The following is a 19,133-nucleotide window of genomic DNA, read 5'->3' on the forward strand; positions in this document are numbered from 1 at the left end:
GTTGGAAGGGGAGGGTAAGGTCTCTGAGCCACATCAGCCTCCATAGCAACATAAGAGCCTGCAGAGAACCTTCCGGCATCACCCAGGTTTTCACTTTTTTTTCCCGTTCCCTAGATCAGCCTCCTTGCCTGAATGCCATTTCTGTGACCCCAGGAGGCTCTAGCCGAGTGGCCTTTCAAACTGTGCCTCAGGTTCCTCATCTGTAAAATGGGGTGAATAACCGAGCCTTGAACACAGGAAAGTTAGGGGCCCCGAATAATTCACCACCATAGGCATGTAGCAGACACTCAATGAACATTTGTGGAATAAATCACTGGCTCGTCCCCAGCGCCTGATTCACAGAGTTCAGGTGGCCACACCCTACGGGATTGGGGCTGAGATGGGTACGGAACCGGGGGGCCCCGGCGGAGCTCTGGGGTTCAGGATGCATATGCTGCGTCTCAGGCCCGGAGCCGCGCACGCCGAGAGGCCCGGCCGGGGGCGGGGCCGGAGTTGGGGGCGGGGCGGGCGGCGGGGCCTGGGCGTGGCCCCGGGCCCGGCGGCTGCAGCTGCGGCGTAGGACTCGCTAGTTCCGACTCCAGCGGGTCGAAGGCGCTGCCTGAGCGCCATGGAGCAGCCCCGGAAGGCGGTGGTAGTGACGGGTACGCGCTGATGGCGGCGACCCGGGCGGGGCGGGGCAGGCGACTCCAGGGGTTAGCGGGAACTGGGGGGCAGCGGTGGCCCGGGCGGGGGCAGGTGCTGGAAGTCGTGCCAGGTTTGGAAGATGTCATCGCTCATGGGAGCCCAGCTCGGTCCGCGCGACGTAGAAAGTGAAGGGGGAGCCCTTGTCGTTCCAGGGTCACGGTCGCGGCAGGCAGGGGAGTGGGGTCCGGTCGAGTGCCCCGCGCGGAGCAGGCCCCTCTGGCCTTCCTTTCCTGGGTGGACACGGGTAGCGACCTGTGTCAGCCCGGCGCTGGGCTGGACTGGACTCCTCCTTCTCCCCCCTCCCGAGGTCGGGCCTGTCCCCACCCCCGGCCCCAGGGGACAAAGGCCGATTTGCGGGCAGGAAGTGCCCCGGTGACAGATGAACCTTCTGCCAGCCACTGCTCACTGAGCCCTGCGCTAAGCGGGGGCTGCTCCCGCGAGGCAGACCAGGTGAAGCTTGGGGGACGTTGGGTGCCTGGCGCTCTCCCAGTTGTCCCAGGGACAGTCTTGGTCAAAATCTTTTCTGCCCGGGCCGTTTGTGGGTGAGCCCGACCCCCGCTGTCGCCAACTCCCCGAAACTGTCTCCTCGAAGAGACTCTACCTTGTGGGCACGTGGGCATTAACTTCCGCCAGGCCTAAGGCTGGGGAATCATTTTAACACGCCGTTGGGAGGGGCTGGAGTGGGAAATCGGGCTAAGGTTCACACAAGTGTTCTGTGGCCTGGGAGGGTGGGACTGGTCCTGTAATTCCCAGGAAGATATTAGAAGCCACTCACGTGATTAACAGGTGTGTGTATTTGCTGGAAGGGTCATCTGCCCCTTTTCAGCCCTCCTGTATCTAGTTATTTGTTGCTCTAGTGCTAACTATACAGGCAGCTACCCAACTGGGCATTTTCCTTGCATAAACTCATGAAATCTAAACAGTCTCCATTTTGCAGAGGGGTAAACTGAGGCTCACAGAGGTCACCCTATTTGTAAGTGGCTGAGCTGAGACTTCTTATGCTCAGTCCATGCAGAAGAAGGAAGGAGTGGAGAGGTCCTGACTCAACTTGGTTTGGGGAGTAGGAACCTGATATTCTAGGGCACAGCATCCCTCCCAGGGCAAGACAGTACTTGGCACCCTCGCCCCTGCTGGAGTTACCCCTACTTCCAGGGCAGCCTCTCTTGGAGATGCTTATTTTTTAGACAGAGTAACAGGGTGATGAGAAGGGGAAGCAAGCTGTGGATTCATGGGTCTGGATTTGAATCCCAGCTCTTTCATCTTCTCACTGTGTGACCTTGGGCAGCTGGCTTCACCTCTCTGGGCCTCAGTCTCACTTCTGTAAAATAAACCCAGGTAACACCCATGCCTAAAGGGGGAGGCAGTAAGCTGAATATCACAGCGCATGCAGAACACTTAGCACATTTCCTAGTGACTGTCTTGGTTTGTAAATGGGGCTGGAGTTTGAGCAAATGGGGCTGGAGTTTGAGCAAGTGGAGAGGAAAGAGCTGGGATGGTGTCTGGACAGCCTGGCCTGAGAGACGACACCGCATGCATCCCTGAAGGGCCCTCCTCCATTCAGTGACTCGAGGAGCTCCTACAGCCCCCTTGCATTTCTAGAATGGGGTGAGGCCCCATAGGAAGACAGTGATAAAATAATTATATGCTGGATCAGGGACAGTGGAAGAAGTTGAAAAAGGAGCAAGGCCAGCCTTTTCTGGGGCAAAAGGAGGCCACTGGCCTTTTGCTGTGCATGAGAGTCAGGTGAAGGTGAGGACAGGAAGGACATACAGCTTCAGTTAAGAGCAGACAAGTGTTCGTAGGGGAGGGGGAAGCTCTGCGGCACCCACTGGGTATGCCCCAGAACTAGGGACAGGCCCCTAGGGAGCTCCTGCAGCTCCCCGCTCCTTTCTTCCGGGTAGAGCAGCAGCCTGGCTCTGGGCAGGCTAGGAAGGGCCACTCTGCAGTGACATGATGCTTTTACTGTTTTTTCAGGGTTTGGCCCTTTTGGGGAGCACACCGTGAATGCCAGCTGGATTGCAGTCCAGGTAACTAGGATCCGGAGGGTAGCAATCAGGCTTGGGGATGGGATCCCACTGGAAGTATTTGGTACCAAAGAAAGGAAGGAATCTACGACAAGAACATCTCCTGTGAAGCTTCCTGTGAAATAATTTTGGTCTGATGTATACATCTTCCCAGATAGCAACTGCTGTAGCTTACATATGTTGAGCACTGCTCTGGGCCAAGCGTTTCCTACAATCCAGCACTCCGAATTTTCCTAGCAGTCCCTGCTTGGTAAGGAGCAGTTATTCATGCACCCACTTTATGGATGAGAAAACTGAGGCTTAGAAAGAGTTATCTGAAGTCACAAAGCCAGAAAACCAGAATGGCATTGCCCTATGCCCCAGCCAGGTTGGATATTAGGGGATGTAGAGGGGGTGCAGTGACCCTCACTGGTGCCTCCTAGCAGCTGGGGTAGGAGAAAGTTGCAGATTAGGGGAGAGTCTTTCCCACTGTCCTGAGCAGGGTGTCAGCCAACAAGCCTTCTATTTTTTTTGTCAGATGGGGCATTTGGATACAGACTGGGGAACAATGGGCAGAGAGAAAGAGAAACGTTTTCTCCTTATATAAATCAGATCTGCAGAGACCAGGGCCAAACTCAAGTTAATCCTAGCCCATTAGCTGCTTGATTTAAAGCATTGCCTGATTTTCACTGCAGAGCCCTGAATTCTGAGAAAAATCCAAGTTGAAACTTTGATGGGTCAACCCCTAATTGGGGCCCCTTACCTTTTTTTTTATCACCCCCAGATCTCAAACATTTTGACCACTTTCCTTTGTTTTTTATTTATTTATTTATTTTTTATTTTCACCCCACTTTTCAAGAGGGAGAGAGGGACAGGGTCCCCAGGACCCTGCAGATGGGAGCATGTCCGAGACTTTGCTCGTCACACCCGCTCCCTGGAGCCCCAGACAAAAAAGAAACAGCGTGTTTCTGAAGACGTGTGTGTCTGGCTTTGTGCGAGTTTCAGACCGGAGCCTTCACGGGGCTGAGTGGACACAAAGCCGTGTGTCTGAATTCCTAAGCCCAGACACGATGATCTGCATCTAAATAGGAGAAAAATCAATTAAACAATCTTTGGAAATCCCTTCGCGCTTTGGGCCTGGGCTGGCGGGGATGACAGCTTTTCATCCTGCTGCTGGAGGGGAAATACCCCTTCTGTGTTAGTTGGTCATCTCTCCAGACTTCACCTCTAAAAGACTTTCAATTTTCTTCCTTGAGTTTATGCAACAAGAAAGGATTCTCCACCATTCCCCAGCTAAAAAGATGCCAGTCTGCCCAGATCTGATTGTTTCTTCCTTTTAAAAAACTGGAGTGGCACAGACATCTTCCGAATGCATGCACTGGTGCAAACTCCATGGAATTTTATGCACGTGCATGTCACCTGCATCTGAATCAAGATCTAAAACCTTCCAACCCTTTCTCTGTTCTTCCTCATTTCAGAAGCCTCTTGTGGCCCTCCCAGTACACTCCGCACCTCAGCCAGGTGTAAACCTCTCTGCTGACTATTTATGCTGCAGGTGAATCTTGCCTGTGCTAGAACTCGGTGTTAATGGAATTGCGCTGGAGTCCCATGTCTTCTGCGCAGCTCAGCATCTGTGAGACCCACCTTGGGGTTGCCTTGAGCTTCCATGGGTGCTTCTCAGTTGCCCTGGATGTAACAGATTTGGCCCATGAAAAGTGTAGTCATTGAATGGGTCAAACTTATCTCAAGAAGATAGGCCTCGAGTGTGCGTGGTGTGGTCCAGACTTGAGTTGCAGGAGCAGCCGATATCTGTCAGCTGAGGTGGGGCTTGGTTATCTGGAGTGAGCAGCATTACTTCCTGTCCCAACTGATTTTTCAGAAGCCCAAGTTGCCATCTATAGGAGCCCCTCCTCTCTCAGGGACCAGCTAACCTCTCCCTATCTGTCTCTCCCCTTTTCCCGCTCTCCCCCCTAATTCTGTCTCTTTCAGTTTCTCTTGGACTCTTTGCTGTCTGTCTGTCTGTCTCAATTTGTGTGTCTGTATCACCTTCTCTTTGTATCTTTCTCCATCTCTGTTTCTGTTTGTCTTTCTCCCCTTCCGTCTCTGTCTCTCTGTTTCTCTTGGCCTCTGTTTAAGTCTCAGTCTCTCCCTCTCTCTCCTCTCGTCTCTCTTCATCTCTCTCATTCCCACCCTACCCCTATCTGACCTTCCTTTTTGTTGCCCTGGTTGAACTGCTCCCCAGCGGAGAGTGAACTCTTTTCCATCAGCCACATCAAGAGGTGAGAGTCGTGGGGACTGAGGAGTGACCCCCACTTTCATCTTTCTCCAGGATGGTGCTCCTCTGCACCTTTCACAGGAGGGACTAAGTATTTCACATGTCCCATCTCTCCCAGGTGGTTTAGGATACCAGCTGCTTGTCTCTCTTCCTAGGAGGCCCAGGTAGGTGCCAAGGACTGGGACCCCCTTGGCTTGAGGCCGTCTGGAGTATTCCCTGCCCTAGCGGCCGAGGAGGAGCCGGGTCACAGGTCCTGGTGACATCACGGGACAATTACTGCCACAGTGAGTCTAGACAGACCTGCTAAGGATATTAACCAGGGAACAAAGGGGGTCTTTGTTGTGGGGTCAAGGGAATCGGTCAGCCACGCAGCGGAGTCTTGTCAGGTAGACAGGGTGTAGACAATGCACTGTCTGGGGCGCCTGTTTCCTTCCTTTCACGGTGTGTGCTCAGCGCTTGCTGCAAAGTGTTGTGGGACTTGGGGTGCACCGCCAGCCTCCCAAGAGTACCGTTTGGCCCTGTTGGAACAGAAAGTGTTCACAGGCAACAAATTTAACGAGATTATGGGCCACCCATTTCTCGTAACTTCAGACAAACTTTATAGCTACTTTTCACCTTCCATTTCTCTTTTTAAAACTGGGTATTAAATTTCATGAAATGACACGTACTGATCTTCAATGTTCTCATCACTTTGGAGAAAAATATGCCATGTCTCCAATACCTCAATCAGATAGAGAACATTGCCATCCACCCAAAATATTCCCTCCTATCTCTCCATTCTTACCCAGGAGCAGCTGTCATCCTGCTGTCAGTCACCAGAAAGGAGTTTTGCCTGGTCTTGAACACGCGCCACGGCCTCTCTGCCCTCGTATGCTGGTTGCTTTTGCTCAGGCTCCATTGGTGCAGGGGAGCAGCTGGCTCTTTTCCTGACTCCGCCCCTCCTCCCATTGATATTGGCATTGGAGGGTTTCAGGGTTTGCTCCCTAAGAATAAAGCAGCATGGACGCACGTGTCAGGGTCTTAAGTGCTTCGCTGTGGGGCTTGCTGTCCATGGGGTGTGTACATATCTTTGACAGTGATAGTTTGAGTTTTTTCCCCCAGTTGGGACGGGGCTAGGTGGGCACCCAGAGAACAAGAGGAGCAAAGGTTAGGTCAAGACAATGACTCACTGGCGATGCCAGCTCATTTCCTATCACTAAGAGTTAACGCGGGCAAGCAGCCATCCTGCTAATGCTAGAGAAGGTTGGTAGGGAGGGTCCGCCACCCTGAGCCGGGCATCCCACCTCGACACATCGCATGTCAGGGTGGCCACCGAGAGGGTTCTGTTCCCTAGAGAGGGTTCCTTGGATTGGTCAGCAATCAAATTAGCAGCAACTTTGGTCTCTCTGCCTTCAGGGGTGATGCCACCAAATTGATTTGCTTGGTCTTGTGAGGGAATCAGTTTGGGGACAACTCTCTGACTGAAACTCTGAACAAATAAAGGTGATCCTTTTAAGTCCTCAGACAGCCTAAGAGATGGATTCTTTTAATTCCTGACCTTTCAACCTATTTTCTGTTGACAGAAAAAAACTGCCAGGGCCATTGGAAAAAGACACGGGGCATCGGGGGTGGGGAGGGGCAGGGAAATTTCAAGCAGTGGGGAACAGGAGGGTAAGAACAACTGGGGTCATGACTGATGGGGTGTAAGGGTAGATGAGACTATTTCCCCTGCGCCAAGATGAAGCCTTTGCTGGAGACCTCCTCTCATCCCTGGCCGGGTGGGGGCGGGGCAGGAGGGAAAGCAACCACTGTATCCCCATTCCACTAAAAAAAAAATGTTAAACAAGTTATAAGTATAGTGCCAAGAAGTCTTCATACGCAGATTCCTCAAATGTTAGCATTATATCAAATTTACTTTTTCTCTATAATTAACTAGATAGGAAGGTAAATAAAACCTCAAATTTTTCTTCTAAGTCATTTTATTATTGTGGTCAAATATACATAATATAAAATTTACCATCTTAACTATTTTTAGGTGCACAGTTTAGTGGTATTAAGCACATTCACATTGTCGTGAAACTATCACCATCTCCATCTCCAGAACATGTTCATCTTCCCAAACTGAAACTCTCCCCACATTAAACGCTAACTCCCATTCTCCCTTCCCCAGCTCCTGGCACCCAGCATTGTACTTTTTGTCTCTGTGAATCTGACTTCTGTAGGGACCCCAAGTAAGTGGAATCATACAGTATTTGTGCTTTCGTGTCTGTCTTATTTCACTCAGCGTAATGTTTTTGAGGTTCATCCATGTCGTAGCATGTGTCAGATTTTCCTTCCTTTTTAAGGGTTAAATAATATTCTATTGTATGTAAATACCACCTTTTGTTTATCTGGTCATTAGTTGATGGACGCGTGAGTTGTTTTCACCTTTTGGTTAATGTGAACATTAACCAAATGTGAATATGGGTATATGAATATCTGTTCAAGTCCCTGCTGTCAATTCTTTGGGGTTTATACCTTGATGTAGGATTGCTGGGTCATATGATAATTCTGTGTTTAATATTTTGGAGGAACGGCCAGACTGTTTTCCACAGCAGCTGCACAATTTCACATTCCTACCACAGTGCACAAAGGTTCCAGATTATCCACATCCTCGCCAGCACTTGTAATCTTTCTCTCTTTCTCTCTTTCTCTCTCTCTCTCTCTCTCTCTCTCTCTCTCTCTCTCTCTCTCTTTCTTTTTCTTTCTTTCCTTTCTTTCCTTTCTTTCCTTTCTTAACAAACCTATCCTGGTAGATGTTAGGTGGCATCTCATGGTTTTGATTTGCATTTCTCTAATGACTCATCATATTGAGCATCGTTTCATATGTATGTTAATGGTCATTTGTATATCTTCTTTAGAGAAATGTCTGTCTCCTTTGCCTGTTTTAAAATTGGGTTGTTAGTGGCTTTGTTGTTGGTATTGTTAGTGTAGTCATTCTTTACATATTCCAGACATTGATCCCTTGTCAGATATGTGATTTGCAAATATTTTCTCTCATTCTGTGAGCCGTCTTTTCACTGTTTATTGTGTCCTTTACACAAAAGTGTTCTTTTTTATTTTAATGAAGTTTAATTTCTCTTTTTTTTCTTTTATTGTCTGTGCTTTTGGTGTCATTGAATATGACACCAAAGACAGAAAAGAGCTCAGTAGGTGTCCTCTTAGGAATTAGGGGAAGACTCATTTATAAACCCTAACGTTTTCCCCCTGTCTCTAAGATATTCTGAGTCTGAGGTCAGAAAGCAACTTTAATTTGACAGTATCACTTAAAAATAGGTACTGATCCTGTCATGCAGCAAGGCTACTTCTTAAGCTTTTATACTTTATACATTGCGCAATAATGTGCACAAGGATGTTTGCTGCAGCATGGCTTATAATTGAGGAAAATTGGAAGCCACTTAAATATTCCAGTGTGGGAGAATGTTTAAATGTATAGCAGCCAATTTCTGAGATGGAATATTATGCAGCAGGGAAAAAGGAATGCCGAAGATCTATGTGTAACAATGTAGATATTTAAAACCACCTGCTGAGTGGAGAAAACATAGTTTCCAAAGGATACTGTTGATGTAAAAATAAATACTATGTGTTTTCTCAGGTGTGTATAGATCTGAGTGGGTGGGTGTGCGTGTACTGTTAACAATACAGCTCTGAAGTGTGGGACTGGGACCTGGACTTGGAGTGAGGTGGCTTCACACTTGATCTGGCTGGCTTTTTAAAAGATATGCTAACTGTTTTAATGTCCTTTTCTGCCTATTTCATCATTCTACCATCTGTTGTTGCTGGGTCTGTTTCCATTGATTGATTTTCCACCTTGTTCTGGATGGTAATCTTCTGTTTCTTTGCATGTCTGGTAAGTTTCGGTTTCACGCCAGACATTGTGAGTTTCACCTTGTGTCATGCTGAATACTTTTGTATTGCCTCTAAATGTTCTTGAGCTGTGTTCTGGGATATTAACCGTTAAGTTGCTGGAAACAGTGTCATGCTTTCGAGGCTTGCTGTTAAGTTTTGTTAGGCAGACCCAGAGCAGTCTTTATTCCCAGGGCTAATTTCCCCCCATTTCCTTATGTTTTTCCATTCTGGCTGGTGGGGACACCAAGTATTTCTAGCCCCGTGGGAGCTTTGAGGGTTGATCCCTCTGATACTTTCAAGTAGCTCTCTCTCCGGCCTCGATATACACGTATGTGCCCACCAGTCCATGGACCCTCAAAAGATCTCTGGATCAATATTCATCTGTCTCTCTCTATCTACCCCCACCACGTGCACTTTCCCCCCTCTTCTCCCCCTCTCTTTCCTCCCTCTCTCCAGCTATCTTCTCTCTGGAACTTCACCCTGCAAATTGTAGCCATCTTACCCTTTCTAGAACCTCAGCTTTGACTCCTCAACTAAAACATTATTTTACAAATTTTGTCCATTTTTCCCCCGGTGATTCCAGACAGAAGGGTAAATCTGAGTCCTTCGGGTCCATTTTAGCCTGAAGTTACTTTGATTTTTTCCAAGGAAGCACATTTACATTTTAAAATATAGTTAAGTTAGCATGTTTTGAGTGCTTTTTAGGCACCATGCCTTTCATGTGTATTATTTTGTTTTTCCCTCCCCATGACGTGGGTATTACTGTTAATCCTGTTTACAGATGAGGGAGCTAAAGCACAGAGAGGGTAAGTGACTTGCCCAAGGTCACAAAGCCAGTGAGTATGGGGAGGAACAAATCTGGTCACCTCTGGAGGCCGCGCTCCTGCCTCCTACCCTCCACCATTCATGCAATTAAGAGCTACTTTTTAAAACTGAGATTAAACTTATACATAAAACTAACCATTTTTAAAGTGTTTAATTTAGTAGCATTTAGCACATTCACAATGTTGTGTAACCACCACCTCTTATCTAGTTCTGGAACATTTCCATCACCTCAAAAGGAAACCCCGTCCCCTGAGCGGTCATTCCCTATCCGCCCTCTCCCGGCCCTTGGCAACCACTAATGTGCTTTCTGTGGATTTGCCTATTCTGGACATTTCGTGTAAATGGAATCATACATGTGACTTTTCGCGATGTTTCTTTCACTCAGCATCATGTTTTCAGTTTTCACCCATGTCGTAGCGTGTGTCTGTGCTTCGCTCCTTCTTATGGCTGAGTCACGTTCCTCCGTGTGAAGAGCCCACATTTTGTTTATCCTTTCATCCGCTGACTGGCACTTGAACTTTCTCTAATTTTTGGAGATTGCAAATAGTGAGGAGCTACTTTTAAATGTAGAAAAGAGGGGTCCCAGCCAGCAGCTAGTCCAAATACCCATTTATAGTGGAGGAAAGCAAGGCGCCCTCAAGGAGGGTCCCATGTGTGTGCAGGGTCACCTGGGTCTGTGTGTGTTTGCAGTCCAAGCTGGAGCTGCTCAGTTGTTCAGCTGACATTCAACAAGCACGTCCTGTGTGCACGTCCTGTGCAGTGGCAAGGACACCAGCCTGTAGGGTAAGAGAGCATGGAAAGGGGGCTGGGCATCCCGAGGTCTTCTCTGGAGAGGAGGCTGAGACACGAAGGCTAAGGAGGAGTCAGCTGATTGGAGGGCGAGGGAAAGAGTATTCCATGCAGTCAGAAGAGACGGTGCTAAGGTTCTGAGGTGGGAGCGAGCGGGTATGTGGGAGACCTGATGCTGGAGGGGAGTCGAGCAAAACGGGGGTGATGGGAGAAGAAGGCAAGGGGGTTAGTGGCGCCCGGACCCCAAAAGGCCTTGTGGGCCACGGTGGGATTTGGAATCTTATTCTGAGCATAATGGGAGCCACAGCAGGGTGGGAACAGGGAAAGGACATGATGTGATTGTAGATTCTGCCTTGGGGGTCAGGAGGCAGAGGCAGTGTGGGATGGGAGATGGTGGGACTTGGTCTCCAAATCAGTTTGCCAAACAAAACTCTGGTATATCCAGCCAACCTCAAGCAATCAGTAGTCTGTTTATGTTTGTCTGGCCAAAGTAATCACTGCGGTGTGCAGTGTGCAGAAAGTGGGTAAATGTTTATGAAATTGGGGAGCTGAAATGGTGATCACAGATCTAAAACCTCCAACGCGTCTCAGGGGTTTGATGTGTGAAAAGCAATACAGTCGCATAGAAATTGCAGTTGTCCCCTGGCAAGCACGTGCCCGCGTCGTCTACAAATCCTCAAACCCTTGAAAGAATGTCCCCCCTGGTCTCTTTGCACAGTCCAGGAAGCTGAGGCTTAGACAAAAAGGGAGCACAACGAGCAAAAATATGAATGACCGAGAAAAATGGTTGTGGGAGAAGTGAAATATTTTACAAAGCTTATTCTTTAGCATATTTTAAGGGTTTTAAAATCAATTTTACACAAAAACAGCCCGCTCGTCTCTCTAGCCATCTGCCCCAGCAGCACTGTGCAGTTCACTCATACGCTAATGTTTGGGGTGCAGGTTTGCACTCTGCCCTCATCTGTCAGGCTGTGGGATTTCTCGGGGTGGGGGGGGCCCTTCCTGGTTCCTCAAGTCACTGGGCTTGGCCAGAGGGACAGGATCCCAGTTCCTGGTGTTGACATTTGAGAATCCTCCCGATACACCACCATGCCCCACCTACGCTCAAAGTGTCTTTGTCTCCAGGTAACCTGATGCACCCTATTTGGCGTGTAATTTATAATTATCTATTATCCCCTGGAGAAGGGACCTGCCTTTCTAGGCATCAGATATTCTCCAAAGTAACTACAGTGATCGGGTGCAGAGTTGGGACAGGGTAGAAGCCACAGCAAGAGACAAGAACGCACCTACAGCAAATTCAGCAAGGCTGGTCACAAAAAAATGCTTCTCCTGGGACCTGCCCACAGAACTGGATAATGTCCGACAGTAGTAGCACTTTAAAACCACTGCATGAAATCTGAGAATAATATGAAACAGCCCTACCTAAATCATTATTTGGAGTATTTTACTATGAAAAATACTCATATTTTCATATTGAGCCGAAACCTTCATCCCCAAACATCTCTGCCCACCTCTGGGTACTGGGGCTGGCAGAATCACTGTTCCTCCAGCAAATTTGATTCTGGACCTACTATGCGCTATGCCTTAGGGCAGCAAGGAGTTAACAGGCAGACCCTTGGTGGAACACACTGAGAATCTGAGGAAAGCTTCAGTGTTTCCCTACAAAAGTACACTGGCAGTGATCTATAGCCCATTTTTGTATATAATTCATGACATTCTTAAACCACCTTGTGCCCCATATGGTTGGGTGCTCCCTAAGGAGTTGGATCCCTCTAGAAATGTATACCGAAACCTCACCGTGTACCGCGCGCCACGTCTGTAGTTCTTATCAGGCGAATCAGGGGAAAGTGAAACCACCACCAAAGCATTAGTAACACCGAGCAGCGGCAAGTGGGCACCTGCGATGTGCCAGGCATTGCTCGGACCTCTCATCGTGAACTCGTTCATTTAATTCTTTAACCGCCTCGCAAGGTAAGTACTCTTTTATGCCCATTTTAGGGATGAGGAAACAGGCTTGGAGAGGTTAGGGAATGTGCCCATGATCACACCGGCAGGGTTCAAACCAGACGCTGCACTATCATACCGCCGCTCGTGCTCATGGACTGCACAGAGTTTGAGGAGAGTGATGGGGGAAGGGTTTGGGGGAGGAGCTGGGGGCGGATGGCACGCTGTCGTCCCATGTTCCGCACAGAGTCAGGAGCCACACCTGTTTTCTGAGGATGAGTCAGTTTATCCCCAGGGTACCCACTGCCCCTGCAGCCCTCACCTAATGCCAGGACACTCCCTCTCCTCTCACTTCTAGGAGCTGGAGAAGCTGGGCCTTGGCGACAGTGTCGACCTGCATGTATATGAGATTCCAGTCGAGTACAAGACAGTCCAGAGGCTCATCCCTGCCCTGTGGGAGAAGCATAGCCCACAGGTGAGTGGGGCGAAGGCAGGTGCTTCCTCATCAGGACCTGCAGGTGGGCGCCCCACACCAGGATGATTTGTGTGGCTTTGTTCCTGCTCTGATCACATGTAATCAACATTAAAAAAAAAAATCACTAATGAGGCATTTTACATTCTTTTTTCGTGCCCAGTCTCCGAAATCTGGTGTGTTTTACACTTGACTATACATCTTGATTTGTACCAGCCGCATTTCAGGTGCTCAGTAGCCACACGTGTGGTCTATGTCTCCCTGTATTTTAAATGTTCACATGTTTTCTTACTGCGCCCATTCTGTGTATAAGCATACAAACCAATAATTGATAGTTGAAGTTAAACTGTATTCAATTTGGCGTCCCGCTTTTTATAAATATTTTATCATGAGCATTTAATCACATAGGTCATTAAAAATTCTCTCCAAACATTATTTTAATCACTGGGTAATTTTTAGTAAATAACCATTCTGTTATTGGGCATGCCACTTGTTTCCATGTTTTTTTCTCACTTTCATAAATAACACTGAAGTGACCATTGAGAGATTCTTACGTCTTTGATTATTTTTAGGCTAGATTCCTAGAAGTTATACCTTGTCTTTTACACTTGGCAAGATGTCTTAAAGATCATTCCTTATAGAATTTCTTTGGGCATTTTAACAGCTACTTAAGTAGTTCATAATTTAGCCAAACCCTACACATGGCTAATTAAGTCGTTCCACTATTTGATTGTATTAACAAAGCTTCATTGAACATCTTTGCATGTTTCACATCCTTGCATGTTTCATTTGGCATGCCTTTCTGCAAGAGTGACTGCAGGGTATATTCCAGCAGCAAGAAGTCAGAAACAGTATAACCCTGGGTAGAGCCTAGTAAGGATGCTGCCCTCTCCTTGGCAGGGGAGGGAGGACCCCCCAGTCCTATGGACAGACCCTGTTAAGCCCTGCCTGTCTGTCTGCAGCTGGTGGTACATGTGGGTGTGTCAGGTATGGCTACCACAGTCACGCTGGAGAAGTGTGGGCACAACAAGGGCTACAAAGGGCTGGACAACTGCCGCTTTTGCCCTGGCTCCCAGTGCTGCGTGGAGGATGGGCCTGAAAGCATTGACTCTATCATCGACATGGATGCTGTATGTAAGAGGGTCACTACACTGGGCCTGGATGTGTCAGTGACCATCTCGCAAGATGCCGGCAGGTAGGGCACCATGGGGTGGGTGTGAGCAGGGGGTTCTCTCCTCTACCAGTCTAGGCTGGTGTTAAACAAGCCAAGTGTGTTGACTTTGGCCTCTGTGAGCTGAGCTCTCACCATGCATGAGCCACAGAACTAAGTATATACACTTAATAGGTCCTACTGATTCTGCTTCCGGAATTTATTACTTCTGGAACTGCCCACTTTCCCACACCCTGGCCCCTGCATCTCCCCTCTGGATGCTGCCCCAGCCAACTCCCTGGTGTTCCTCCTGTCACCTCTACCCAATCCCAACAGCTCTTCTCCTCCAAGCAGTCTATTTCTCTAATATTTCCTGTGGTTGCTATAACACAACCATAAACCTGGTGGGTTAGGACAACAGAAATTTATTCTGGAGCCTAGAAGTCCAAAGTCAAAGTGTAGGCAAGGTTCTTTCCTTCTTGATGTTCTAAGGGGGAATCTATATGTTCCCTGCCTCTCTCTAGGCTTATGGTGGCTGCCAGCAACTCTTGGCATTCCTTCGCTTGTAGGTATATCACCCAACCTCTTCCTCTGTCTTCATATGGCCTTCATATAAGGACACCAGTCATTGAATTTAGGACCTATCATAGTCTTAATATGTCCCCATCTTGAATAATTACATCTGCCAAACCCCATATTCAAATAAGATCTCATTCTGAGATTCCGGGTGAACATGAATTTGGGAGGGAAACTTACAAGTCTTTTATACATTTAAGTCAGATGGTGACTCTTTCTTGTTCAATCACTTCTATAGTTCGCACTGCACCTAGAATAAAATCCCACCGTCTCCCCACCATCTTCAGGTGCTATGTGGTCTGGTTCCCGCCCACCTCTCCACCCTCATCTGCTCCCACTTTCTAGAGTCTGAATTTCAGACTCACAAATGAGCCTCCTCCTGTTCCTCAAACACACCAAACTCACCCTAGCTTCAGGGTCTTTGCTCAACCTGTGGCCTCTGCCCAAACTCACCTCCCTCTGATAAGGCCTCTTTCAAGTCGTAGCTCCCACACGTCCTGTCACCTTCTTAGAGAGGCCTCCCCAAACTCCCAGACCAAGGTGTATCTTCTGTCCTACTCCTCTCAGCACCAGGCACCTTGACAACACTTCTTAGACCTCTCCAGCCCAAAGGCAGGAGGTGGCAAATTCAGTTGACTGACTAAATATAGGAGTGACTGAATTTATCATCAATCTATTTTTAAAACTAGTTTTAAGTTGCCAAATAATTCTGGAATATGTTTTCATATATTCCCATTGTAAAAAAAAATTATCTTGCCCTCCCTCCTTCCCCCTAGTGATCCCTCTGTTAAATCAGACTTAAATTCTGAAACTTTTCTATCACTCACATGTTTCCATACAGGTATAGAATACTTGGTGTGCTACTTTAGGATTTTGTCCTGTTTTGCTTTGCATTCATGTGGATGGGGTTACATGGCGTGCATTACCCTAAGCATTTCCTTCCTCAGTTTCACTTGTGAACATGTGATGGGGTCTTAGTGAGTTCTGTGTCTTTCTTTGGATCTATCACATGCCTTGTAAATGGCTTCATAGTATTCCTCTGTGTTTAATAAACCAGAGTTTATTAAACCCCTTTGTCAGTGGACCTTTAGGTTGTATCATATATGGTCTATTTGAACTGCCATAACAAAACATGAGGAGGGGGAGTGCTTATAAACAACGGAAGTGTGTTGCTCACAGTTTTGGAGGCCGGGAAGTTCAAGATCAAGGTGTCAGTATGGTGGTGTTCTGATGAAGACCCTCCTCCACACGGCTTGCTTCTCATGGTTTCTTCACATGGTAGGAGGAGTGAGAGCACTCTGGGATCTCTTTTTAAGGGCACTAACGCTTTCGATGAGGGCTCTCACTTCCCAGAGGCCCCACCTCTTAATACCATCACTTTGGGAGTTTAAGTCTTCAACACCTGAATTGTGTGTACGTGAGTTGGGAGAGAGACACAAACATTCAGAGCCTAGTAAGTTGCTTCCTGGTCTTCTGCTTTGATAAATAGCATTGCGGTGAACACCTTGTTTATCTTTCCTGTGCCCTAATGCAGATAGCTCCTGAAGGTAGATTCTAAAAACTAGAGATATCAGATAGCATTTAGAGTTTTGCTAGCCTGCCACATCGTGTTCCCCTGGGGCAATTTGCAACCCTGCATCTCACACTCCCTACTTCCCCTCATACACACCAGTATTAGGAATTATCATTCTTGCCAATTCAGGGAAGGAGAAGCAGTATTCCATCTTGTGGACTTTTGGCGAGGTTGGGGATTTTACAGGGGGTTTAGATAAAGCCTGCCCTGTTAGTCTGACCCTGTTTTGATCTCCCTCCTGCCCCCCACACCCTGCGGCTTAGGTACCTCTGCGACTTCACGTACTACACCTCTCTGTACCAGAGTCATGGCCGCTCAGCCTTTGTCCACGTGCCCCCACTGGGCAAGCCATACAACGCAGACCAGCTGGGCAGGGCACTGCGGGCCATCATCGAGGAGATGCTGGGTGTCCTGGAGCAGTCAGAAGACAAAATCAACTGTCGCCACAAACACTGAGAGTGCCTCGGGCCTCCCAAGATCTCATCCCTTCAGGGACCCCAGGAGGGGAAAAGCCTTCGGCTGAGGATCTGATTTGGATCAAATATTTTGATTTACACACCTCCTCTCTCTTTTTCTCTGCAAAAATGCTGATCAATTTGAAGGAAGCAGCTGAAGATTTTTTTTCTCTGTTTCCTCTTTGCATCTGAGGGCGCAGCCATGATGGCTGGGAGGCCCGTGGGTGCAGACTTCCTCAGAGAACACTGATTGGATGTATTTCTGCTTTCTCTGTACCCTCACGTCTGGGGCAGCCTGTTTACCTGCTCTTCTAGGTCTCTGGTGAAGGGATTCCAGAGTTCCCTCCATCTTGTGACTGGTTTTTCCCCAAACTTAAAAGCCTCTCAAAGAGTCTTTGCCCTAATCCGTGTCCCAACACCCAGACAGCCCGGAAAGGGCTGCCATGGGATATCGTGTGGGGTTTTTTTTAAATTAGTATTCTCTTTTTTAAAATAATAGTTCTAGTTTGGGCACAGAATAATTTATATTCCCTTTGGTTAAAACACAGACTTTAGCCAACAACAAAAGTGTCTTTTTCCTGGGATGTGGCCCCTTCTACCTCCGGCCCCCCCAAATCGGACCTGTATCTTTGTTTGGGAACTGACATTGAGGTCCCCTTGCTGGGATGGGGCAGGGCCCACGGCCAGACCATGGGAGAGGGGAGGGTCTGCTGCCCCAGGAGATTGAAAGGGTTGGCTGACCCTTTCAACACCCTAGCGATGAGTTTTGGAACAGAACTGCCGATGGGAAAGCAGGCCTTGTCATTTTGACATGCACATGACTTTTTTTAATATGTAAAAATTTGTAGCAGCTGCAAACCCACCCCACATCTGGTCTGGATTTTCTCAGCCTTAGTGCCGGGGACCAGCTTTTTATTCTCCTTAAGGGGATCCCCAAATCAGGGCCCGGAGGCCAGAGTTTACTGAGCTCCATATGTGCTGGCACTTTTGAGCAGGAGGGCAGTCAGGCAGCCAGCGACCTTCGTGTAGGCAGTTTTGGGAGACACACTCAGACTCGGGAGTAAATTTTTTATTTCACTCTCTGGTGCCTTTGAACTTACCAGCCAGGGACTAGAGTGATGTCCCCCAGAAGGCAACTAAATTCAGCTGGACCTTGACACCATCAGAGGGACAAGGTGGTAGCAGTAACCATGAAGCCAATAGAGAAAAATACCTGTTTTGGAAGTATTCTTCCATCTTTTGGAGAACATGCAGTTTTCTTATTTCCCCAAGTATGAAGTGTGCTGAAATCTGATGCTGTGTTGGAGCACATTGGTGTTTCCCAGCATGCAGTTCTTTTTAAAACAGTTGAGATTTTTGTTTTGTTCTGTTTTCTTAAGCATTCACCCTCTTTCCCTCCAGTTCTGAGGCCCAGGGTGGTTTCTGCCTCTGCTGAACTTCTGCATCACTTGGGAACCAGATTGATGGGTTTATGAGTTAAAGGCATTTTTTCGAGTCCTGGTCTTTCTCTGGAGGGGAAGAGTGGGCACAGGTGGGTGACTTGAGGTGGATGCTTGGCAGTTTGAAATGATTGGGCTTCTGCTCCCCTATCCATGCCAGCCCGCCCTCTGCCAGAAACGCCCCCTCCAGGTCCTCAGTCTGAGTTTGCAGTCTCCTAAGAAATCTGGTGTATGAGATGTCATTGCATCTGCTCCCTTAGCCAGCTTCTGTGAGCAGAAGTTGTGGGTCTTTTGAATGTACAGGCTCAAGGCCAGGCGGGTCCCCCACAGGTCTTATTCAGATCAACACATTCCATCTAGCTCCGTTCCCCAAGGGTCTGATCCATGGGGCTCTGAAGAGGAAGTGAATCTAAACAAGATGGGTAAGGGGGTGGCAACTAGAGGTGAGCCAAGTCCAAGCTTAGCTGGGCACCTTCTGGAACCCAGACACACCCTTCCCAAATTCCACATTTTCATCTTTCTTTTCTCCTCATTTCACCTCTCTGTTTAAAGCACCCTGTGATTTAGCAGCTTAGAGCTATAACTTATCGTCTGGTCATTGTTGCGTGTGTGTGTGTCATTTTTGTGTTCCAGCACTGGTTGTAGATTTCTTCGAGTTGAGCCGGAATCATGTCTTTGTCCATGATGCAGAGCATTTAGCTCATTTTTATTTAATCAGATAGCCATTAAACATTTTACTCACTCCCTGCCAGTTTTTTTTTTTCTCCTGTTTTAAAATTTTTAGTCTTTTTCTTGTGGGCGAATTCATCTATTCACTCCATGATGTATGTGTCTGCATTCGTTGGGTCTCAGACTAAAATGTCCTTTTGTGAGAAGGAAGGACCAGGTCCCACTCCTTGTCCCTTGTCATTTTCAGAGTCTCCAATCAGGGTGGAAGGCACACAGAAAGGGACAAAAGGACGGGTCTCTGAAATGGGTGCAGCTTGTCAGGCGTGGAGGACAGGAAAGTCAAGAGAAGTGAGTGTGGAGTGTTAACGATAGAAAGATAGGCTGAGGGATATGGTGTGAAGGCTGGTGGGGA

The 19,133-nt window shown here is 48.0% G+C and overlaps 1 protein-coding gene across 6 annotated transcripts; it reads left to right on the forward strand.

Annotated features, from left to right (window-relative positions):
* Nucleotides 1-528: 528 nt before the first annotated feature.
* PGPEP1 (pyroglutamyl-peptidase I) lies at nucleotides 529-18,803 on the forward strand. 6 transcript variants are annotated; one of them, XM_036234387.1, is made up of 6 exons: nucleotides 529-641; nucleotides 2,659-2,711; nucleotides 5,118-5,126; nucleotides 12,746-12,862; nucleotides 13,822-14,054; nucleotides 16,422-18,803. In XM_036234387.1, exons 1-6 carry the CDS (start codon nucleotides 608-610, stop codon nucleotides 16,612-16,614), a joined length of 639 nt encoding a protein of 212 aa, XP_036090280.1. In that variant the 5' UTR covers nucleotides 529-607; the 3' UTR covers nucleotides 16,615-18,803. The 6 variants fall into 6 exon arrangements, with proteins under 6 accessions (XP_036090280.1, XP_015987952.1, XP_036090284.1 ...); XM_016132466.2 differs by lacking the exon at nucleotides 5,118-5,126; XM_036234391.1 differs by lacking the exons at nucleotides 529-641; nucleotides 5,118-5,126 and adding an exon at nucleotides 7,112-7,172 and having other exon boundaries at nucleotides 2,671-2,711; nucleotides 12,746-12,905.
* Nucleotides 18,804-19,133: the final 330 nt, after the last annotated feature.

Source organism: Rousettus aegyptiacus, unplaced genomic scaffold, assembly GCF_014176215.1.
Source record: "Rousettus aegyptiacus isolate mRouAeg1 unplaced genomic scaffold, mRouAeg1.p scaffold_m13_p_16, whole genome shotgun sequence".
NCBI classification, from domain to species: Eukaryota; Metazoa; Chordata; class Mammalia; order Chiroptera; family Pteropodidae; genus Rousettus; species Rousettus aegyptiacus.

What these genes read in the sequence shown, in the direction of transcription:
- PGPEP1 (XM_036234387.1), top strand. Translation starts at nt 608, where the DNA reads ATGGAGCAGCCCCGGAAGGCGGTGGTAGTGACGG. An exon ending in GGGAGAAGCATAGCCCACAG is followed by an intron (nt 12,863 to 13,821) that starts GTGAGTGGGGCG and finishes GTCTGTCTGCAG; the next exon opens with CTGGTGGTACATGTGGGTGT. An exon ending in ATCTCGCAAGATGCCGGCAG is followed by an intron (nt 14,055 to 16,421) that starts GTAGGGCACCAT and finishes CCTGCGGCTTAG; the next exon opens with GTACCTCTGCGACTTCACGT.